The sequence below is a fragment of the Schistocerca americana genome, chromosome 9 (genome assembly GCF_021461395.2).
Source record: "Schistocerca americana isolate TAMUIC-IGC-003095 chromosome 9, iqSchAmer2.1, whole genome shotgun sequence".
Classification (NCBI taxonomy): domain Eukaryota; kingdom Metazoa; phylum Arthropoda; class Insecta; order Orthoptera; family Acrididae; genus Schistocerca; species Schistocerca americana.
In genome coordinates this window covers 217,132,763-217,158,017 of record NC_060127.1, presented here as the reverse complement: position 1 = coordinate 217,158,017, position 25,255 = coordinate 217,132,763, and the positions used below count along the sequence as shown (strand labels likewise).

General features: G+C 47.6%; 1 protein-coding gene across 1 annotated transcript; it reads right to left on the bottom strand.

Annotated features, from left to right (window-relative positions):
* Nucleotides 1-18,022: 18,022 nt before the first annotated feature.
* LOC124550837 (gametogenetin-like) lies at nt 18,023-22,168 on the bottom strand. The gene is made up of 4 exons (XM_047125562.1): nt 21,766-22,168; nt 18,596-18,846; nt 18,270-18,499; nt 18,023-18,155 (listed from the first exon to the last, which is right to left on the bottom strand). The coding sequence occupies exons 1-4, from the start codon at nt 22,166-22,168 to the stop codon at nt 18,023-18,025; spliced, it is 1,017 nt and encodes a 338-aa protein (XP_046981518.1).
* Between the last annotated feature and the right edge of the window lie 3,087 nt (nt 22,169-25,255).

Genomic DNA, 25,255 nt, shown 5'->3' with positions numbered 1-25,255 from the left:
AGCTGTAACGGTCGTGAGCGTTTGTAACGTTTGAGACTGGACGTGATGAGGTGATGTTAGTCAAGAGTGCCTTTAAGTGGGGCAGGACGTCAAACGGGCCGACTTGGAGCAGGAGAGGCATCACAGGACATTTTAATTTCCAGTGTCTATACTTTTACAAATAAATTCGTAAGACTTTGTCAGCATCACCAGGAAGGATTCAGGATTTACACTCATTGCAGTGGAAGTTCGAAAACATAACGAAATAATTTTTTTACGTGTGAAATTTCATCATTTTTTTCACTTACTAATGGCTGCATTTGTTGTTATAGGTACACTTTTCTTCATAAGTTGGAGAGATTCTTCGATGAATTTTCCACAGCATACATACCATACTTACAGGTGTATAAAACTCTAGAATTTATTTAATTTATGAAAAAACGAATGATCTGTTGTATTTTATACTTCATGTTTCGAAAAAACACAAATTTTGTAGTTAATTAACTCAGTTTTTACCATAGTTTTTAATACATTTGGAAAATTCTAGAGTTTCATACACCTTTAAGTATGTTTTGTAAGCTGTGCAAAATTCATCGAACCATCGCTCTTACTTATGAAGAAAAGTGTACCTATAGCATCAAATGCTGCCATTAGTAAGTGAAAAAAATGATGAAATTTCACATGTAAAAAAAATTACTTCGTTATGTTTTCGAACTTCCACTGCTACGAGTGTGAATCCTGAATCCTCCCTGGTCATTCTGACAAAATTTTATGAATTTATTTGTAAAAGTATAGACAGTGGAAATTAAAATGTCCTCTGGTGCCTCTCCCGCTCCAAGTCGGCCCGTTTGGCGTCCTACCCCCCTTAAGGCAACAAAGATGCCATTATCAACACCTCACTGAGTTTGAACGAGGTCGTGTAATTGGGCTTTGAGAAGCTGGATGTTCCTTCTACGATACTGCAGAAATACTTGGCAGGAATGTAGGCACTGTACATGACTGCTAATTGCGTTGGTGACGAGAATGTAAGCCGGCCGTTGTGGCCAAGCTGTTCTAGGCGCTTCAGTCTGGAACCGCGCGACAGCTACGGTCGCGGGTTCGAATCCTGCCTCGGGCATGCATGTGTGTGATGTCCTTAGGTTAGTTAGCTTTAAGTAGTTCTAAGTTCTAGGGAGTGATGTGATGACCTCAGATGTTAAGACCCATAGTGCTCAGAGCCATTTGAACCATTTTTTTTTCTTTTCGTTTGAACGAGAATGTAAGGTCGCAAGAAGACCGTGCTCCAGTCGGTCACGTGGCACTACCGAGAACGAAGACCGTCGTGTCCAGTCTATGGTTTTGGTGCGTCATACTGCATCTGCAGCAGCAATCTGAGCAGCAGGTGGCACCTCAGTGACGCAACGAACTGTTATAAATAGGTTACTTTCAGGACAGGTCCAAGCCAGACGCGCTGTACAGTTTATTCCACTGACCCCAATCCACCGCCATTTTCAACTTCAGTGGTGTCAACCGAGAACTCATTGGAGGCCAGAGTGGAGGTATGTTGTGTTTGTCAAAGAAAGCCGGTTCTGCCTCGGTGCAAATGACGGCCGTGTGTTGGACAGAAGGGAGCCAGTTGAGGCCTGCAACTAAGCCATTTACGTGCTACACACACTGGTCCTGTACCTGGGGTAATGATCTTGCGTGCGATTTCGTACGACAGCAGGAACACTTTCGTGGTTATCTCACGCACTCTTGACTACAAATCTGCATGCCAGTCTGGTGATTCGACCTGTTGTAGTGCCAGTCTTGAACAGCATTGCAGGAGATGTTTTCCAACAGGATAACGCTCGCCAACATACCATTGTTGTAAACCAAGGTGGTCGTCTACATGTTGCCTTGGCCTGCTCAATCACCAGATCAGTTTCTAATGACACCATCGGACAACAACTTCAGCATTACCTGCAAATAGCATTAACTGTCCCTGTACTGACCGACAAAGTGCAACAGGCATGGATAGAACTCTACCTCACATTCTGACATCCGGCACCTGCACAAAATACTGCATGTAAATGTGCATTTTTGCATGCAATATTCTGGCGCATATACCGGTTGTTAATGTACTAGCATTTCACATTTGCAATGGCTCATCTCGCACTTACATTACCCCAGCTTCGGTATACCGCTCACGCTTTGTCGAACTTCGTTCGCAGTTCATTAATACGATCTTCATTGATACTGATGGCTCTAAGACCAATGACGGTGTCGGGTTTTCTTTTATTGTCGGGGCACACAGTTTCAAATACCAGCTCCGTGGCCATTGTTCGGTCTTCACAGTTGAACTATTTGCCCTCTACCAGTCTGTTCTTTACATCTGCCGGTGCCGACATTCTGCTTACGTCATCTGCTCTGATTCCCTTAGCGTCATCCAGAGCCTCAGTGATCCGTATCCGGTTCACCCTTTCGTGCACCGGATCGGACGCTCTCTTCATCAGCCGGCGGACGACGGTTCTCCGGTTACCTTTATGTGGGTTCCTGGCCATGTCGGTATCGCTGGGAACGAAGCTGCAGATGCCGCGGCCAAGGCTGCGGTCCTCCAGCCTCGGACAGCTTCTTGTTGTGTGCCTTCATCTGATTTTAGCACGGTCATTTGTCAGCGCATTTTATCGCTGTGGCGTGCCGATTGGTCTACACTTACTGCAAACAAGCTTCGGGCCTCGAAGCCTCTCCCCGCGGCTCGGACGACCTCTTCACGCCCTTCTCGGCGGGAGGAGGTCGTTTTGGCCCGGTTACAGATTGGACACTGCCGGTTCAGCCACCGCCACCTGCTGACGGCTGCGCCGGCGCCGTTCTGCCCGTGTGGGCAAGTGCTGACGGTCCGCCACATTTTAACGTCCTGTCCGAAGTTTAATACACTGCGCGTTGATCTTGGCCTGCCACATACTCTGAATGAAACTTTAGCGGATGACCCGGGAGCAGCTGCTCGCGTTCCTCGTTTTATCCACTTGACAAACCTGTCTAAGGACATTTGATTATGCTGTTTTCTTTTAACCCCTTGCCTGTTAATGTGCCTTTTATGGTGTTGTCCTTTTTAGCTGCTGTTTTAACATTGTGCCTCGCAGTGCATTCATAACTTAGTCTGGGCGCTATGGACCACTGTAGTTGTGCGCCCTAAAGTCACAAAAAAAAACTTACATTACCATGTGAGCTTGCAAATCACTTACATATGTTATGAAGACAAATGTATTCGCGAAATTTCATTACTGCACATTAATTATTTTTTGGTGTTGCATTTTTTTCCGGCAGTGTCTTTTCAATAGCCAGATGTACCTAAGCACTACAGTGCAATACTGTTCGACACAAATTTCGAATTACATATCATGTTTATAGGAACAATAGTTCAGTGACACAAATATGATTAAGCCAGTATGGAATAAAGTCTTTTTTTGATGAATGTCATCAGTCGTTTTATGCTGCTGAAAACTGTTTCCAAAACTCCGAAAAACCACCATAAAACATCACTGTATAGATATCTGCACCTATTAAAAAATACTGATAGCGAGGGGTTCTGCTTTGTCAGACTCCTTTATCCAGCATAACGATGTGCTCAGGGATCCATCCTGAGCGTCGTCCTCTTTGCTAACACCGTTAAGGGGGGTAGGACGCCAGACGGCCCGACTTGGAGCAGGAGAGGCACCACAGGACATTTCAATTTCCACTGTCTATACTTCTATAAATAAATTTATAAAACTTTGTTAGCATGACCAGGAATGATTCAGGATTCACACTCTTAGCAGTGGAAGTTCTAAAACATAACGAAATAATTTTTTTTACATGTGAAATTTCATCATGTTTTTTCACTTACTAATGGCAGCATTTGTTGCTATAGGTACACTTTTCGTCATAAGTAAGAGAGATTCTTGGATGAATTTTGCACAGCATGCAAACAATACTTAAAGGTGTATGAAACTCTAGAGTTTTCCAAATCTATTAAAAACTATGGTAAAAATTGAGGTAATTAACTATAAAATTTGTGTTTTTTCTAAACATGGTGTTTAAAATACAATGGCTCATTCGTTTTTTCATAAATTTAATAAATACTAGAGTTTCTTACATCTGTAAGTATGGTATGTATGCTGTGGAAAATCCATCGAAGAATCTCTCTAACTTATGAAGAAAAGTGTACCTATAGCAACAAACGCAGCCATTAGTAGGTGTAAAAAATGATGAAATTTCACACGTAAAAAAATTATTTTGTTATGTTTTCGAACTTCCACTGCAATGAGTGTGAATCCTGAATCCTTCCTGGTGGTGCTGACAAAGTCTTATGAATTTATTTGTAAACTGGAAATTAAAATGTTCTGTGATGCCTCTCCTGCTCCAAGTCGGCCCGTTTGACGTCCTACCCCCCTTAATTCTATAATGGCATCTCCGGCTTCCTTTTCGTTGAAGATTTTGCCATTTATTGGATTTCTCCACAGACCTGTCTCATTGAGCGGTGTCTTCAGCGCTGTCTCGATCGTCTTTACTCATGGAGCATCGACAATGGCTTTCGTTTTTCCACATACAAAACCGTTTGTATGAATTTCTGGAGGCGCAGTTGGTTTCTTCCATTGTCTTTACATCTTGGGCCTGTTGATCTTCCGTTCGTTGAAACTACGAAATGAATGGGACTCATTCTCGACAGGACACTTTCTTGGTCCTCCCACATGTCTTACCTGGCAGCCCGCTGTATGCAGTCCCTCAACGTCCTTCGTGTCCTCAGTGGTATTTCCTGGGGAGCAGATTGAACCACCCCCTCCCCCCTTTGGACTGGTCCCTTATCCGCTCAAAACTAGACTATGCGTGTTTTGTTTGTGCATCTGCAGGTCCGTCCTTCTTATGTCCTCTCAATACTGCCCACAATCGTGGAGTGCGTTTGGCCATGGTCATCTTTTACACATCTACATCTACATTTATACTCCGCAAGCCACCCAACGGTGTGTGGCGGTGGGCGCTTTACGTGCCACTGTCATTACGTCCCTGTCCCGTTCCAGTCGCGTATGGTTCGCGGGAAGAACGACTGCCGGAAAGCCTCCGTGCGCGCTCCAATCTCTCTGATTTCACATTCGTGATCTCCTCGGGAGGTATAAGTAGGGGGAAGCAATATATTCGATACCTTATCCAGAAACGCACCCTCTCGAAACCTGGACAGCAAGCTACACCGCGATGCAGAGCACCTGTCTTGCAGAGTCTGCCCCTAATTTGTCTATGTTAAGGGTCAGTTGCCCCTCCCTGCACCGAGTGCCTATCCGCTGCAGATCTTCCTGCATTTCGCTGCAATTTTCTAATGCTGCAACTTCTCTGTATACTACAGCTTCATCCGCGAAAAGCCGCATGGAGCTTCCGACACTATCTACTGGGTCATTTATATACATTGTGGAAAGCAATGGTCCAATAACACTCCGCTGTGGCACGCCAGAAGTTACTTTAACGTCTTTAGATGTCTCTCCATTGAGAATAACATGCTGTGTTCTGTTTGCTAAAAACTCTTCAATCCAGCCACACAGCTGGTCTGATATTCCGTAGGCTCTTACTTTGTTTATCAGGCGACAGTGCGGAGCTGTATCGAGCGCCTTCCGGAAGTCAAGAAAAATAGCGTCTACCTGGGAGCCTGTATCTAATATTTTCTGGGTCTCATGAACAAACAAAGCGAGTTGGGTCTCACACGATCGCTGTTTCCCGAGTCCATGTTGATTCCTACAGAGTAGATTCTGGGTTTCCAGAAACGACATGATACGCGAGCAAAAAACGTGTTCTAAAAATCTACAACAGATCGACGTCAGAGATATACGTCTATAGTTTTGCGCATCTGCTCGACGACCCTTCTTGAAGACTGGGACTACCTGTGCTCTTTTCCAATCATTTGGAACCTTCCGTTCCTCTAGAGACTTGCGGTACACGGCTGTTAGAAGGGGGGCAAGTTCTTTCGCGTACTCTGAGTGGAATCGAATTGGTATCCCGTCAGGTCCAGTAGACTTTCCTCTGTTTAGTGATTCCAGTTGCTTTTCTATTCCTTGGTCACTTATTTCGATGTCAGCCAATTTTTTCGTTTGTGCGAGGATTTAGGCCCTGCCCTGCCCAGTTGAGAGTCTGTGTGCTGAAGCTGCTGAACTACCACTGTCCTACCACCGTAACTTTCTCCTCAACAGATACCTGTGGCATTTGTCTGCTATGCGTGGCCGCCCATCCTATGCCTCCTTCTTCGATGACTCCTTTGATCACCAGAATGGGGCAAGTCCCACTTCTGGAGTTCGATTTCGGTTCTTGCTCCAGCAGCTTAATATAGAGTACACTTGTACTGTATCGAGTGAATGGACGTGTATGGGTATGGAGACAACCTCATGAATCCATAGATCCTGCATGTCAACAGGGGACTGTTCAAGCTGGTGGAGGCGCTGTAATGGTATGGGGCGTGTGCAGTTGGAGTGATATGGGACCTCTGATACGTCTAGATACGACTCTGGCAGGTGACACGTACGTAAGCGTCCTGCCTGATCACCTGCAACCATTCATGTCCATTGAGCACTCTGACGGACTTCGCCAATTCCAGCAGGACAATGCGACACCCCACCCGTCCAGAATTGCTACAGAGTGGCTCCAGGAACAGTCTTCCGACTTTAAACACTTCCGCTGGCCACCAAAGTCGCCAGACATGAACATTATTAAACGTTTCTGTGATGTCTTGCGACGTGCTGTTCAGAAGAGATCTGCACCCCCTCGTACTCTTACGGATTTATGGACAGCCCTGCAGGATTCCTGATGTCAGTTTCCTCTAGCACTACTTCAGACATTAGTAGAGTCTATGCCACGTCGTGTTGCGGGACTTCTGCACGCTCGCGGGGAGCTGCACGATATTTGGCAGGTGTACCAGTTTCCTTGGCTCTTCGGTGTATTAGATGAGGTACCGCCGGAAGTAAGGCTGTGAAGATGTCTTTCTCGGCGGAATTGCCCCGGACAGATGGTTCAAATGGCTCTGAGCACTATGGGACTTAACTGCTGAGGTCATCAGTCCCGTAGAACTTAGAACCACTTAAGCCTAACTAACCGAAGGACATCACACACCTCCATTCCCGAGGAAGGATTCGAACCTGCGACCGTAGTGGTCGCGCGGTTCCAGACTGTAACGCCTAGAACCGCTCGGCCACTGCGGCCGGCTGCCCCGGACACCACAGCCCATTTACGCTCCTGTTATTATCGATGTACAGTTCCTTTAATTACACAGCGATAATTGTCCACATGCCGTCTTGCAGGAAACAACAGCAATCGCGACGTGACGCAGTTTTCAACAATACAGGGGTCTCTTCGACGTCCCGTGTCGTTTCTTAGCAACAGTTTGATTCGAGTCGAATGGCGAGCAACGTGAATGGTCCTGTCCACATTCAGCAGAACCTTAAGAAATCGTGAAATAGGGGCACGCGCAACGGTGGCGGTCTCTGGTAAGTCATTTACCAGCATGTGATTTCCGCCTATCCTTGGCAGCCATAACACAGGCGTTAAACCGATTGCACCTTTTTGAGGATGCATAACACTAATTCTCACATCACGTATGTTCAATGGGTATGAAGATCTTCAACACAGCAGTTATATTCGAGGTGATTTAATTTTGCAAATAGGTCATCCAGTCTGTTTATCACGGTCTGTCTAAAGCATCTTGTGTTGGAGAACCATTAACTTCACAAATTTTGTAATTTGAGTAAGATCGGAATACTACAAATTATACACGGTCCTGCAAAGATGCCCATGCCAACTGCTTACTGATTTCACTCGTGTAGATAACATTCGACAGGTTTAGCACATCGTCGTGCTGCCGTGAAACTCACGTTTTCCTGGCCCTGTCGTATGACATAATATGTTTTATAAGACTTTCTAACGCATTTTAGATGAATTTCAGGCATTAAGTTCTATTTTTAGTCAAATCTAGTGTCCGATTCCCGATCGAAGGACGCAATGAGTTTACGATGCGAAGGATGGAAGTGGCTGTTATTAAATTTTATCTGTGGTTGTATCCGTAACTGACGTAAACGATGCTGTTTATTACAAAAATATATCGCGATTTCTCATGTTGTTGTTAGGCAGGAACCTAAGTTCAACGGTTAAGTTGCTGCTCGTGAATCAAGAAGCAATTGTATTTATAATTTTATTTCTCACAAATATATAGGACTACTTTTTTCCGAATATGGCACCATTTCCGAAGGCAGGTTTGGTCAGATACTTAAGAGGTCAGCTGAAATTTCTCCGTGTGAGACTGTCTGCAATCACCGGTAAATATAATCTTGCTTCTCACAAATATATGGCTGTTTTTTTCCGAATGTGCCACGATTGCCGAAAGTGATATTAGGCAGCAATTAAGAGGACAGTTATATAGGTCAGCTCTAGTTCTTCATACCACGGTTCGTTATTATTCGTGATTTTTCATTGTTTGTTGTTATTTCTTTTAGGATAATTTATTTACTTTTTGTCTCTGTATACCGAAGGTCAAGCCTAGTTGTCGATTCCAACGTTACTTATGTTTCTCGTTCTGCCAGAAGAATAGCGAGTGATACGAAAAAGTTAAATTTTTGAAGAAATAATTAACAGTCAATAAAAATCATGAAATAAAACGGAACACGGAATCAACAATTAGAGTGATACCATACATGGCAATTCTCAAAGAATCACAGCACACACCTACAGCAACAACAGCAGTCTAGAAAGTAACACCATAACAGGAATCGTATAACGAACCACTGCATGATCCTACAGTGCATTCTATTAGAATTTTCATGTGTGGTACCGCTCAAAATGTCGACTTCACGTTCCTTTATTACGCCATTTTCATTAGGCGTGGGCCCCTAATATCTTTAGGATTTGCCTATATGGTACCGCTTCCTATTCTACTACAAAAAAGCGATAATGGAATCGACAATTAGAACTGACCTATAAGCTCACTCCTGGTTATCAATCCCAACATTTGTTATTTTTTCGCTGCTTGTGTAGTGTTTTCTCTTTTAGAAATTCTGTGTTGCTTACTCCTTTTTTCCCGCTTGTGTCCTGCCTACGTTTCCCATGAGTTACTATTTCTTTCATTTTGCGGTTGTTGTGTTACATTTCAGTTTGTGCCCTTTCAAAACCCACACCCCCCTAAGATTCAATACTTGTTATTAAGAACTGCCGCTATTCAATATTACGAGTTTACTATGCGTGATGCTGCAGTGAACTTTAAAGGTAGTCTCTGGTCCTTTCACTTACTGGCGTAAAATATGACAATAATTCAGGCACTGAGAACCAGAAGGGCCCAAAGCACGGATACAAAGTTTAGGGAAAAACAGATATTTGTGAAAATCAAATTTGTAGGGAAACCACCAGTCTCATAGCTGTGATTTTTTTAACATCCCATATTTCCTATTAATATAGTTTAATATTTATCATTCTTATTATTACACACCTCACAGACCTTTATCTGACCACGCGAAGCATGTATGACTATTTGCTCCTCCTGTTCTTCCAGTACTTTTTCATTCATTGGTTAAAGGCCCTCTTCCTTTCTTCGGTCCACTTTGATCTTTCGGTTGTAGGTTCTGTCTTCTCTGACATTACTTCCCAGTTGTGTATTTTGTGTCTACAGACGGTTTTGTCTGTGATGTCCGCTGAATTAAACTGTGCTTCTTCCAGATCAGTTTTGACTTGTGCCATCCAAGGTGTAGTGGTTTTGAGCCTCTGTTTCTATCTGAGTATTCTGTTGGTGCGTCTGGTCTGTGAGAGCCTGACGACGTGGCCAACTTCTCTGTGGTGTCTCCTGTATCCATTGTCTGTGAGTTTTGGTCCAATAATTTTCCTGATAATTTTTCTTTCCTCTGTGAGCATCTTCTCTAGGTCACCCTTGGTGTGTAGCGTCAGTGTCTCGCAGGCGTGTAGCACCTCAGGTTTGATTACAGTTTGTAGAGACGAATTTTGAAGGAAGTGGACAGACATTTTTAGTTGTAGATGCCCGCATTTTGTGTAAGGCTCTCTTAATCTTCAGCAACATGGTGTTCTGCGTGACTTTCTCCCTTCCTGTCGGTCCCAGCACATCCCCTACATAATTAAAATGAGTTACTCTGTTGATCTTGCTATATTTTGTGTTTACTCTTTGAGTACTTGTATTATTATTATTAATCTAAGGTTAAAGGTAATGGCGTCTTTTAACTGTAGTGTAGTTTGTAACTAATGTAAAACTAGAATAAGGACATAAGTAACAGACACTTAATGCACATAGTTGTGACCTGCCCCAAGACTTCGGATCCCTGTTATCATTATTTTCATTAAGCACATTCTTTGGCTTGAGGTTCAGATAAAACTGTCTGTTAAATTTAGGCATGAAATCTAGTAGCTTTCTTGAGTATATGTGTTTCAAGTTTGATATAGTAATTTCTTGAATGTTTGTGTTTCAAGATAGTTATTTGCCTTATATCTACGGATGGGGGCACTAGATTTTGCAAGGCACCTACAAACAATGGATAAATAGCAAATTGTCGTCTCCCTCACTGTGACTTCAAGAAAATGGTGGCCTCATACGATTCCAAGGAACAAAATGAGATAAAAAAAAAGTAGACACGGTGTTAGACAATCAAGCAGGCGGGCCGCGTTCAACCCCCCGACTGGCCACTAACGTTTTCTGCTTTAGATGTTCGCTGTGTCCAAATTTGTGTTTGTATCGTGGTGCAATGTCGGTTTGCAACAGCGCGGTGTAAGGAACGGACCTATAATGACACAACTACTCTTTCCCGGGTTCGATTCCTGGCGGGGTCAGGGATTTTCTCTGCCTCGTGATGACTGGGTGTTGTGTGATGTCCTTAGGTTAGTTAGGTTTAAGTAGTTCTAAGTTCTAGGGGGCTGATGACCATAGATGTTAAGTTCCATAGTGCTGTTAAAAAAAAAACCTACTGTATTAGCAGCCGAAAGAAATTGACTTTCGCCGGCCGAAGTGGCCGTGCGGTTAAAGGCGCTGCAGTCTGGAACCGCAAGACCGCTACGGTCGCAGGTTCGAATCCTGCCTCGGGCATGGATGTTTGTAATGTCCTTAGGTTAGTTAGGTTTAACTAGTTCTAAGTTCTAGGGGACTAATGACCTCAGCAGTTGAGTCCCATAGTGCTCAGAGCCATTTGAACCATTTTTTTGAAATTGACTTTCGAATGGGAACCGCAAGTGTATGACGACAAGGAGACAAGTCCACCGAACCCTCAACCAGAAAACAAGTCTGGTGTGTCGCACACGGCATGAGAGACAGTATGTGTGTCATATGATAGGAATCTCTTACCAACGCACCTAATTTGAACGCCTGTAAGTGAGTTAGATCTGTCTCCTTGGCCAATTTAGGTTACAAAACAGTTCATGGAAACCTGTTGAGAACTTCATTATTGCAAAATTTCTTGAAAGTAAATTGTTACGACGAACATCAGTTTGGTAGTGGATTCAGTAACATTCTTCAAGACTCTAATAGTCTCTACGTCCATTTTACAAACTAGAATGCTGAAACCAAGGAGCGTGATTTTGTGGTGGCGCTTCTCTCCAGGAGCTTCCAGATTTTATGAAGAAATGGGCGTCATTGTAGCCGGACAGTATTGCTGCAGCAATGAAAGTTTGTGCCTCGGGCCATAATGGAAGTGAATCATATATACCAAGGGCCGGCGCAAGCCCAAGTGCCGCCCCGTGCGAGCTGCTAAATTGCCGCCCCAGCCCCCCCCCCCCCCCCCCTCCATTTTTTTTTTTTTTTTTTGCTAAACGTTTTTGGACTTTTATTTAAACAAATCTGTAGGAAATGTCAGTAATCAATCGCGATTTTTCTTACTTAACGCAATGAAAGTGCTTATGACCAATCTTGACTCCCTCGGCCAACTACCGAAACGAATTCTGTAGTTTTCGTTGTAGAGAACGCAACAACACCTATTGCCTGGAAAGGCGAAGTGGTGACGTGGCAGTGCCAGGAACTAGGTCACGTGACGAGGTACAGCGAGGCTACGGTTAAACTAGCGCCCAAGAAGAAGAAGAAGAGGCAAGAAGCTCACAATAACTATGTGGCCGATGATATGGATAAAGGTATTATCTGACAGCAATTTCTATGGCGTTACGAACAATAGAGAGAAATACGAAATTTGCAAAAACTGCAGAACTTTTTTCAAACAGAAATGAGCTTCATTAACGTTTTGTTTTGTGCGGACGAGAGGACATTGCTGCTAAAAGACCATACTTCCTAGGTTTTCATCAGAATCAAAGTGACGAGTAATTTACTAAGATGAAACATGGGTTCACACGTTTGCAAAGTGATAGTGTGCGAGTAGTATTTTCCATAATGCGGGAAGAATAAAACACTCGGAAACTGCCACTGAAGGGCTCAGCAAAATTGCTTCAGGCTTAACATGTAACCGCAGTATCGAACATTGAATTCGAATTTCCAAATTAGATTTCGTCTTCTGCAAATTAGTGGTGAGTAAACGCACGGCGCGTAACAGGCTGGCAGTGCCCCACTCGTAAGAATACTGGCGTGTACCACAGACTGCTTCCCCATCTCTGTTCGTCCGGCGTAAACACACGACGGTGCTGCCACAGTGGCGAGGAAGAAATTAGTCCTCCTCCCCCCCCCCCTTGTTCAACGGGGGCGGTCGGCAGGTAGTCGAGGCGCCATGCCACAGTTCCCGAAGACGCTCCCTCCGAGGTTTGGTTTCGAACCCCCTCTTGGGTATGAATGTTGAGTTTGTCCAGTAGAAAAGGAGGAGGGGGGAGTGGGGGAGTGGCAGATTTGCCGCCCCTCGGAAAGTGCCGCCCCGTGCGGCCGCACGTTTCACACGTGCCTTGCGCCGGCCCTGTATACAGGGTGTTACGAAAAGGTACGGCCAAACTTTCAGGAAACATTCCTCGCACACAAATAAAGAAAAAATGTTATGTGGACATGTGTCCGGAAGCACTTAATTTCCATGTTACAGCTCATTTTAGTTTCGTCAGTATGTACTGTACTTCCTCGATTCACCGCCAGTTGGCCCAATTGAAGGAAGGTAATGTTGACTTCGGTGCTTGTGTTGACATGCGACTCATTGCTCTTAAGTACCAGCATCAAGCACATCTGTACGTAGCATCAACAGGTTAGTGTTCATCACGAACTTGGTTTTGCAGTCAGTGCAATGTTTACGAATGCGGAGTTGGCAGATGCCCATTTGGTGTATGGATTAGCACGGGGCAATAGCCGTGGCGCAGTACATTTGTATCGAGACAGATTTCCAGAACGAAGGTGTCCCGACAGGAAGACGTTCGAAGCAATTGATCAGCGTCTTAGGGAGCACGAAACATTCCAGCCTATGACTCGCGACTGGGGAAGACCCAGAACGACAAGGACACCTGCAATGGATGAGGAAATTCTTCATGCAGTTGACGATAACCGTAATGTCAGCGTCAGAGAAGTTGCTGCTGTACAAGGTAACGCTGACCACGTCACTGTATGGAGAGTGCTACGGGAGAACCAGTTGTTTCCGTACCGTGTACAGCGTGTGCAGCCACTATCAGCAGCTGATTGGCCTCCACTGGTACACTTCTGCGAATGGTTCATCCGACAATGTGTCAATCCTCATTTCAGTGCAAATGTTCTCTTTACGGATGAGGCTTCATTCCAACGTCACCAAATTGTAAATTTTCACAATCAACATTTGCGGGCTGATGAGAATCCGCACGCGATTGTGCAATCATGCCATCGACACAGATTTTCTGTGAACGTTTGGGCAGGCATTGTTGGTGATGTCTCGATTGGGCCCCATGTTCTTCCACCTACGCTCAATGGAGCACGTTAGCATGATTTCAAACGGGATACACTACCTGTGCTGCTAGAACATGTGTCTTTACAAGTACAACACGTGGTTCATGCACGATGGAGCTCCTGCACATTTCAGTCGAAGTGCTCGTACAATTATCAACAACAGATTCGTTGACCGATGGATTGGTAGAGGCGGACCAATTCCATGGCCTCCACGCTCTCTTGACCTCAACCCTCTTGACTTTTATTTATGGAGGCATTTGAAATCACGCCATTCTCCAGGACTCCATCAGTGCATCAGGGATTCCATACGATGGAGGGTGGATGCATGTATCCTCGCTAACGGAGGACATTTTGAACATTTCCTGTAACGAGGTGTTTGAAGTCACGCAGGTATATTCTGTAGCTGTGTGTTTCCATTCCATGATTAATGTGATTTGAAGAGAAGTAATAAAATGAGCTCTGTCATGGAAAGTAAGCGTTACCGGACACATGCCCACATAACATATTTTCTTTCTTTGTGTGTGAGGATTGTTTCCTGATAGTTTGGCCGTACCTTTTTGTAACACCCTGTATACCAGTGTAGTGCAGATGTACAGCATGGACAAAGCTGGTTCACTGCAAGATTAACAGATGTCAAGAGAATGCATACATGCCACAATCTCAAAATGAACGGCGGTTATGGTTCTCAGCACTTCAGTTTGTTTCACACATGTATGTTTCATTTTTCTGTTGTTACCTTCTTTTCCGTTATCTCAGTTGCTTCACAATGTAATTCATGCCAATGTAATTAATTTGGTGAACTGTGGTGGGATTCTATCACATGCATATGACTGTCTTTTTCTCTGTGATAGATTCGTTTGTTTATGAATAAGTCTCGTTGACTTCTGATATCGCCTCTACCAAGGGAAACTCCCCATCGCAACCCCTCAGATCTAGTGGTAAGATGGCCCCGTGCATAGCCCGTCAAAAACTGAACACAGATCAAGCTTGAAAACAGGAAAAAGGTGTACTGAAATGTGAAAAAAGGCAAAATGATAACAGTGACCTGTTCAAGTTTAACAAGTGTGATACTGAGCACATACAAACAGCTGGGGTGTTGAAATAAAATTGTTACAGTGTTGAACCACAAAGCGGACGAGTCGGGTTCGAAACTCTCTCATAGTATTTATTTTTATTTTCTTCGCAGCATTATGAACTGTCCGTTCAGTCACTGAAGTGTTCGTTCTCTTTCTATAGACTTGGCAGTTGCCGTACTACACATTGGTTATAGAATATGAGTCACGTGGTAAGAATACGTTAACATTTCAAGTAAACATGATGAAAAGTGAGAGCAGGCGAGACATCTCACAGAAATGAAAACAACAAATAAACGGGTGTGAACTATGTTACAACGAACGATTTGTTCCAAACGGAACACAACTTCAAAAACATATCTTTTGACAGGGTACAGAGAAACTATGTGAGAAGCGAGCTGTTGCATTCATTTGTTGCAGCTTATGTGACAAACTATTATGTTTTCATCATTTTCTTAGGAGTGGTCACGTTCACATTCATACCAACCCCTAAATTGGGCAAGGAGGGATATCTCACTCACTTACCAAGCATGCGAACTAGGTGTGTCGGTAAGAGATTCATATCACATGACACACATACTGTCACGAATGCTGTGTCTAACACACCAGACGTGTTTTCCACTGGGGATTCGGTTGACTTATCTCCTTGTCATCAAATGCTTGCGGTTCCCATTTGAAAGCCACTTCCTTTCGGCTGCTAATAAAGTAGTTACACAGAATCAACTGTCATTCTAGGACCCTTCCTTACACCTCACTGTTGCAAATGGACGTTGCACGATGATACAGACACGAATTTGAATAACGCGAAAAGCTTAAAAAAAAAAAAAAAAGTTTGTGGCCGGGGGGGGGGGGGGGGGGGGGGATGGACACGGTTCACTGCTTGATTGTCTAACATCATGTCCACCTTCTTTTTTATCTCATTTTGTTCGTTATTATTTGTTGCAATTGTTCGGGGCGTATGTCCCATGACACCCTTGTTGATCCATTTACCCAGTTATTTTTATTACCCAGGGCAGCTAACCCTCTAACCAAACACGCTGAGCCACCATGCCGACTTTAACCACTAGGCAATTGCGCGTCCAGGCTCCTTTGTACTGCACTTATTAAGCTTGGACCATTTGTTGTGTCTGGCCACTCATCTAATACAGGATGCCCAGGAAGCTGTTTTCTCGGATTGCTAGACAACAATTGAAGCAAATCGTATTAATAGAGTTTATTACAGTAAGCTTAATTGACAATCCTTAACTTTGTGTATTCATGAAGGTGTGTCGCAAACAAATGGGGACACGCAAATAATCAGTGTCCTTTGGTATATACAATTTCAGTGCAAGCAAAAGCAATACAGTTCATAACTGACTGCTGTGGCGTTTGTATGACAGCTCGTCTTCCACTCCACCGCAGCTAGGCGTCGCGGCACTCACATTCTCTGTGTGTAGTTGCCGCTGCTGTCTCAGTGTCGTGCTAGAGATGTGTTCATCAGCATGCAATTGGCTGACACTTGTCGTTGCACTGGAACACCATCCACTGTTTCTATATTGCTTCTTTTTTTTTTCACAGTACAGTACATTTTCTTCCTGTTTCCATGCTTCATCTGTGTTCACTTTCTGATGAGCTGTCCACTGGGGAATGTGGTGGGGAGTTTCCCTGGTTGAGTACTTACTTTGACATAGGTATGACGTCATTGGTTGAAGCCGACAGGTGGACACCGAAGCGTGGATTTATCCTTTGTTTTCGACAGAACTCTAATTTGTCTGTTAAAACATAGATTCCTAATTCATGGAACGAAATGCCTTTCAAAATGGTTTTTTTCTGCTTACGTGTCGAAAAATAAGGTGGGCGTCCGTGCCTTATCGCCTTTGTGCCACTCCAGTTCGTATCCTTAATACCAGCACAGTGCTGCCACATTTCCTTGGTTTCTGGTAGCGATCGCTTGAAGACGAGCTGCCGATATGTGATTCATTTCGCATTCAGACTGTGCGCCATAGGTCAGATGCCATAGTCGGCATTGCTTAATGATGTATTTCATTTCCTAATTTATAGCAGTGAGCATCATTTATATGTGGCCTCCCACGCTGTTGTCTATCCCGTGATGTGACACAAGATGTTTCCTCAGCGAGGAGTCGATTAAGCGTCCCACACACGAGAGATACATCACCGGCAATGTTGTGAGCAATACAGCCTGCAATCGGCCACACAACACGCTTTACCTAGCAATTTCAACGAGTATTTCCAACGCCACTCTGTCAGGAAGTCCTCTTATCTAAATTTATCTGCCATGCTTAGCAAAACTCAGTATGTCGATTAATTCTGGAAAACAAAGCGCAGAAATCTGTTAAAAACGTTTTGGAATATTTCATGTTGGAAACTGTAAAATATCAACTACGTTGTTGTCCAAATTTCAACTGTCTCCTCTTCAACTTTTTCCTGGCCAGTATCCAGTACCTCCATATTCTTCGGATCTCAAAACATGCGACTCCTTTTTGTGGGGCTGAAGCGGGAACGTGTTGTATCTCCGCTTACAGTCGCTCATGTGCAGTGAACCGGCACTTATCGCCGTGCCCACGCACTATGCTCATGGGAGAGGCCTTGTGGCAATAAACGACTAAAGCGGTTTCTGGACAGGACACATTTATTTTTCCTGCCGTTACAATAAATGACAAATAATATACTTCGCTAATGTCCGCCTATATAGGCGCGTTGCACTGGCGGCACGGCTCGGTCACCGATCCCGGAGGGTGCACACTCCAGTGACGAGCCGTGGCGCGGCCGCGTGGACCAAGCGAGACAAAAGACCGCGTCACAGAATGTTCTGCTCTTGGCGCGACCGGAGGCGCCGTAACGTCCGCGAAGAAACGAAAGACAATTTAACGGCGACTGCGTTTACGCCCGCGCGTACGCATTTACGGCGGAGTCACGTTGACTCGACGCACGTGGTCCGCGGCGGAAGAACTGGGGAGACGTGTGTCGCGTCGCGTCGACTAGCTCGCACTGGTGGCAGCTTTGTTCCCGTGCGGTCCGGTGTGCGACGCACCGTTGCCGAAATTCCGCATAACGGTACAGCTGCCCCTACTTGTGTCGGCAGTGCCGTAGTTCAGCCCTTCGTGCGTTGGACGGTGCTGCCGCCACACAGATTCCCCCTTGGAGAGCGGAGCTCCGTAGCTGCGAAAACGCGGCGATCGTTCGCGTGTGTTTAAAGTTCGTGCACTGCGTGATGGCAGTGCGGCAGCTTTGGCGGGGGTCGGTCGGCGTCGGAAGGGCGGCGGCCCGTGACGTCAGCGCGCCGGACCGGCGAGCGTGCGGTGGGCGTGTCCTCGCGCTGGCGGCTAGTGACAGCGGCAGCAAGCACTGGCTACGACTGTCCGTAGCGATGCGCGTGAAGGCACGCGTTGCAGGTCATGGGTGGTGACGTCTCGAAGGCGCTTGCGCGAGTGCGGTACCGTCGGAACTCGAACGCGGGTCCGGGAGCTACTACGGACAAGCCGGACGGTGTGGTGCGCGATGTCCGGAGCTCGACGGAGACGCGAATGAGGTAAGCTGGCGCGGGTGCCGATCCGGCCTCAACGCCCGACGCGGCGGAGGCATAAGACGCGAACGCGGGTCCAGGAGCTGTGACGAACGCTCGACTGGAGTTACCGGCCGAAGGCACTTGCAGCTGGAGGTCGGGTCTCTACAGCGGACGGCGGCTCGTGGGCGCCGAATTCTGACGGCGTTCGGTGGCTCGGGCGCGTGATTGCCGGCTTGGGTGTCGTGGTGCGCTGGCGACACAGCACGGCCGTTTGAATCGGACGCGGCGGGCGGCGCGCGTGACGTAGTCCGCTGGCGGCTGTGGTGGGGGCGACCGGTGCGCCTGTGGTGGGCGCGGTCCGGGCGGCCGTACCAGCTGCCTGGGCGTGGTGGAGGGAGGCGCACGTGGCGGCGCGATGACAGCAGGCTGCAGCTGTGCGTCACCGGCGGCTCCGGGTGCGGGTTCCGTCTGACCGCTGGCGGAGGGCGTGTCGTCCGTGAACAGATCTTCTGCCGGGTCGAAGAAATGCGTGGCTGATGGAGCGGGCAAGACGTAGGCTGGTTTCACGCGGTCGACTGACACTGTCGACGGCTTTCCGTTGCACTCGAGGACCAGCGTTTTGTCTCCTCAGGCGATCACGCGGTGCGGTCCACTGTAGGGCGGTCGGAGAGGTGGCCGTACTGCGTCGGTACGCAACATGACGTGCGTGCAGCGCTGCAGGTCGGCGTGGACGAATATCTTCCCGGTGCCGTGCCGCGTCGGTGCGTGCGCTCGGAGGCCGGCCATGTGACTGCGCAGATGTTCCGCCAGAGTGGGTGCCACGGCGTCGCGTGGGAGACTTGCATCTTCGACAAAATCGCCCGGGATTGTCAGAGATTGCCCGTAAACGAGGTCGGCAGGTGACGCGCCGATCTCCTCCTTCGGCGTGACTCGCAGGCCGAGCAGCACCAGTGGGAGCGCCTCTGGCCATGAGGTGTCGTGGCAGGTTAGAGCGGCTTTGAGAGTCCTGTGGAACCGTTCGACCATGCCATTCGACGCCGGATGGTAGCTGGTTGTCCTGTGTAACCGGGTGCCACACAGTCTGGCGACGTGCGTAAACAACGCGCAGTCGAACTGGCGGCCGCGATCAGTTGTCACGTGACTGGGACATCCGAAGCGTGCCACCCAGGTGTCGACGAATGCGGTGGCGACGGTCTCGGCTTGACGTCCGCGACGGGCGTTGCTTCCGGCCAGCGAGTGAAGCGGTCCACCATTGTTAGGAGGTACCGCTTGCCTTGTGAGAGAGGAAGCGGGCCGACGAGGTCCACGTGGACGTGTGCAAATCGGCGTGTCGCGTCCGGGAAGGTGCCCACGGGTGCGTGGGTGTGCCTCCTGACTTTGGCGCGCTGACATGATGTGCAAGTGCGCGCCCATTCGCGGCAGTCCTTCCGAAGCCCGGGCCAGACGAAACGCGCAGCCACGAGCGACGCAGTGGTGTTGGTGCCGGGGTGTGACAGTCCGTGGACACGGTCGAAGGCACTGCGCCGGAATTTCCCCGGGAGGAACGGTCGGTGCGTGCCGGTTGAGGTGTCACACCAAATCTTCCGTGCGGAGCCGGGGACAGGCACCAGCTCCAGTTGCAGGCCGCTGGAAGTGTCGTGACGGAAGCGGTGCAGTTCTTCGTCACTCTCCTGTACTTGGGCCACGTCCTCAAAGTTCACAGGGGGTGAAATAACGGTACACGCTCGGGACAAACAATCGGCGACGATATTGTCTATCCCCGAAATGTGTCGAATGTCAGTCGTGAATTGTGACACGTACTCTAACTGCTGGAGTTGGCGCGGTGAACACTTGGTGTGGTTGTTCTCGAACGCGTGGGTGATGGGTTTGTGATCGGTGAAAATGATGAACTGTCGGGCTTCTATGGACGGTCGGAAGTATTTCACCGCCGCGTACACCGCAAGCAACTCTCGGTCATAAGCGCTCCAAGCACGTTGTGAATCGGAAAGCTTTTTAGAGAAAAAACCGAGAGGCTGCCAACTCCCGCCGACGCGCTGTTGTAACGCCGCGCCGATGGCGGCCTGGCTGGCGTCCACGACTACAGCTAAGTCCGCGTCATGTACCGGGTGCGCGAGCAGCGTCGCTTCCACGAGACTCCTTTTTGAGTCCGTGAAGCTCTGCTCCATTGCGTCTGTCCAATTCACGACGGTCTTTCCTTTTGAGGTAGGACCTTGTAACGCCTTAGTCAGCGGCTCTTGCACTGCTGCGGCGTTATGCAGGTGTCGACGATAAAAGTTCAACATGCCGAGGTAACGTCGTAATTCTCTGTGCGTCTGCGGACGCGGCATGTTCTGTACGCGAAGCAAAATGGCAAGCCTCGCAAGACGCCGTCCAGGAACCGCTGCCAAGTCTGGGCAGCATTCCGAAGACCGAAAGTCATAAACAGGCTTTCGAAAAGCCCAAAGGGCGTTACGATGGCTGTTTTTTCGATGTCTTCGGGCGCCACTGGAATTTGGGTGTACGCCTTTGCGCAGTCAATCTTGCTGAACACCGCGCAGCCCGCCAAGGCGTAGCTGAAGTCTTGAAGGTGTGGGACTGGGTATCGGTCCGGCACCGTTCGCGAATTAAGGGCGCGATAGTCCCCACACGGGCGCCACGAATTGTCTTTCTTGGGCACTAAATGCAACGCCGATGACCATGGGCTGCTCGATGGTCGCACGATGCCTTGCCGCAGCATGGCCTCGAACTCTGCCTTTGCTGCTGCGAGTCTGTCCGGCGCGAGTCGACGTGGGCGACACGATGTGGGGGGTCCGGGTGTGGTTATTATGTGGTGCACCGTCGAATGTTTGATGTCTCTCGGTGCACCGGCTGGGCGGGTGAGGTCGGGGAATTGTTCCAGAATGTCAGCGTACGGTCCGAGGCACTTCACGGGTTTAACGCTGTAGTATGCAGCCTGCCGGCGCTGTCCCGCTATCTTTAACTTAGTCGTGGCGTCGATGAGCTGGCCGTTTGCGATGTCGGCTAGTAGCCCGTAGTGGCCGAGAAAGTCTGCGCCCAGGATCGGCTCATTGACGTCGGCCACGGTAAAAGTCCACGAGAACGTGCGCCGTAGGCCCAGATCTATATTGCGGCTGTGTGTGCCGTAAGTTTTAATCGTGGAGTTGTTCGCCGCTGTAAGGCAGAGTGCCTCGGCCCGCCTGCGGTCTCGTAACATAGAACGGGGGAAGATCGAGAGGTCCGAACCCGTGTCGACGAGGTACCTCACGCCTGCCCCCCGTTCCGCAACAAACAGACGCTTCGATATCATATTGCAGCCGGGTGCGCCTAGGTCCGGTCGCAGCTGGCGTTTGGGTGCGAGCAAGGGGCGCGGCACCTGGTTGCTTCGTTGCCGAAGCGGGCGTGGTACCAGCAGTAGCCGCTTTGTGCGTGGTGTGACGTCGGCGGGGTACCGTTGGAGCGGCTGTTGCTGCGTTGCCGGCTGCGCGAGCCACGCCGCCTGTCGCCCGGTCTGCTGCCGCTGCGGCGCGCACTGCCCTCTTGCTGCGAGCGCGCCAACCGGTCGACTTGCGTCGAGAGAGCTGCCACCTGCGCGGTCAAGTTTTGCACTAGCTGGTGCAGGTCGGCATCCGATGCGGGTGCGGGAGGCGCTGGCCGCCACGGAGGTGGGGGGACGGAGTCGTAAGCTGCCGCAGCCGCGGTGCTAGGCGCCGTTGTCAGCGCGTCGTGCACCCTGTCGGCCAAGTTAGCGACGGCGTCCGCGCATGTAGTCCGTGCCTGTAGCTCACTCTCTAGCCTCGTGTTGCGTGCGAGCAGTTCCTCGACGGTCTTTTGCAACTCCTCTAGTGTCGCCATCTTTGTTCAGAGTCGAATCCTCGTACAAGAGGAAAGTACACAGTGAAAATAACACAAGGGAAACACACGAAAAGAAAAAAAAAATAACACTAAGCAGTCCGCCATCAAAATATACGCACACAAAAACAATACAAAAAAAGTTAGTTAAAAAAAAATTACTACGGAGCACTGTTCGGCGCGGGCGTATGCGCGCAAGCCTACTCGCGGTTCCACGTCTCTCGTACCGACGAACGTTTGTCACCACATGTTTTTTTAGCCTCAGATCACGTCGGGGTCACCAGTGAGGCGGGAACGTGTTGTATCTCCGCTTACAGTCGCTCATGTGCAGTGAACCGGCACTTATCGCCGCGCCCACGCACTATGCTCATGGGAGAGGCTTTGTGGCAATAAACGACTAAAGTGGTTTCTGGACAGGACACATTTATTTTTCCTGCCGTTACAATAAATGACAAATAATATACTTCGCTAATGTCGGCCTATATAGGCGCGTTGCACTGGCGGCACGGCTCGGTCACCGATCCCGGAGGGTGCACACTCCAGTGACGAGCCGTGGCGCGGCCGCGTGGACCGAGCGTGACAAAAGACCGCGTCACAGAATGTTCTGCTCTTGGCGCGACCGGAGGCGCCGTAACGTCCGCGAAGAAACGAAAGACAATTTAACGGCGACTGCGTTTACGCCCGCGCGTACGCATTTACGGCGGAGTCACGTTGACTCGACGCACGTGGTCCGCGGCGGAAGAACTGGGGAGACGTGTGTCGCGTCGCGTCGACTAGCTGGCACTGGTGGCAGCTTTGTTCCCGTGCGGTCCGGTGTGCGACGCACCGTTGCCGAAATTCCGCATAACGGTACGGCTGCCCCTACTTGTGTCGGCAGTGCCGTAGTTCAGCCCTTCGTGCGTTGGACGGTGCTGCCGCCACAGGGCTATATTAAAGACAAGGTGTACAGCAATAACTCCAAAACCACAGCCACTCAGCAGGTCATCGACAGCATCGATGTTCTGACACTTCAGCGGGTCATGCAGAATTTTCGCTATTCGTCTGCACCACACCATCGCCAATCATGGCGGGCATATCGAACATGCCGTAGCGTAAATAATTTTACATGTTGAATAAAGTTTGTACACGCCGTAGTTTGCAACTAATTTACGTTATTTTTATGTTGTTATTGTCGCTGTGGTCTTCAGTCCTGAGACTGGTTTAATGCAGCTCTGCATGCTACTCTATCCTGTGCTAGCTTCTTCATCTCCCAGTACTTACTGCAACCTACATCCTTCTGAATCTGCTCGGTGTATTCATTTCTTGGTCTCCCTCTATGATTTTTACCCTCCATGCTGCCCTCCAATACTAAATTTGTGATCCCTTGATGCTTCAGAATGTGTCCTACCAACCGATCCCTTCTTCTAGTCAAGTTGTGCCCCAATCCTATTCAATACCTCCTCATTAGTGATATAATCTACCAATCTAATCTTCAGCAATCTTCTGTAGCACCACATTTCGAAATCTTCTATTCTCTTCTTGTCCAAACTAGTTATCGTCCATGTTTCACTTCCATATATGGCTACACTCCATACAAATACTTTCAGAAACGACTTCCTGACACTTAAATCTATACTCAATGTTAACAAATTTCTCTTCTTCAGAAATGCTTTCCATGCGATTGCCAGTCTACATTTTATATCCTCTCTACTTCGACCATGCTCAGTTATTTTGCTCCCCAAACAGCAAAACTCCTTTACTACCGTAAGTGTCTCATTTCCTAATCTAATTCCCTCAGCATCACCCGACCTGATTCGACTACATTCCATAATCCTCGTTTTGCTTTTGTTGATGATCATCTGATATCCTTCTTTCGAGAGACTGCCCATTCCGTTCAACTTCTCTTCCAAGTCCTTTGCTGTCTCTGACAGAATTACAATGTCATCGGCGAAACTCAAAGTTTTTATTTCTTCTCCATGGATTTTAATACCTACTCCAAATCTTTCTTTTGTTTCCTTTACTGCTTGCTCAATATACAGAAATTAGACAAATCCACGAAACGTCATGTTGCGACACATCTGCATGCTCGCGTGTGCTCTACACAATGTTAGGTAGGTGTCCAACATTCTGAGCACCTTCAGTGTATAATATAGAGTACGCCTGTATTGATGACCTCGTCTGAAGCATCTGGTAACCAAACTATGATCACACATTAACCAAATGATGTTACGAGAAGTGGAGCAACCAAACGAAATTGTGGCACAAAAAAAATCCGTGACTAACATTGTTGTCTAATCATTAGGTGTCACGTGAATAACATTGAATATACTCAACAGTTATAGTTCTTAAAAGGTAGCTACATCAACTTAATATAAGTAAGAAGTATTTGATATCTAAATTGTAGTAAATTTTTATTTCCCCACAGCAGAGTGTTCTCGATACAAAGCTGCAATGTTTCTTAGCCCATCAACTGTGATTTTGAAGGAAATAACACACCTCCAGCAGCTTGATGTTCACAACAGAATGAAATAGGACATGCCTTCTTTCTATTGGTATCTACTCAGGCTTTACAGTTATAAAAAGTGCGTTCCTTCAAGTTCATATAAGAACGTAGCATATTATTTCCAAAGAGTAGTAAATCTTTGTTTTCTCACAGCAGGGTGATCGCACTACAAGGCTGCAATTTTTATTTCCCAATCAAGTGGGCTTTTGGTGGAAATGACACACCACCACCAGCATGTTGTCCGTGAGAGAGGGTGGGGGGGCGAGAGGAAGAGGACAAGTTGTTCTTCTATTGGTATGTACTCGGGCTTTATAGTGTTTTAAAGAATGTTCGTTCAAGTTCATATAAGAACGTAGCATTTTATTTCCAAGGTGTACTAAATGTTTGTTTTCTCACAGCAGGGTGATCGCACTACAAGGCTGCAATTTTTATTTGCCATCAAGTGGGCTTTTGGTGGAAATGACACACCACCAGCAGCATGTTGTTCACGAGAGAGGGGAGGGGAGGGGGGGGGGTGTGAGAGGAAGAGGACAAGAAGTTCTTCTATTGCTATGTACTCAGGCTTTATTGTGTTTTAAAGAATCTTCCGTCAAGTTCATATAAGAACG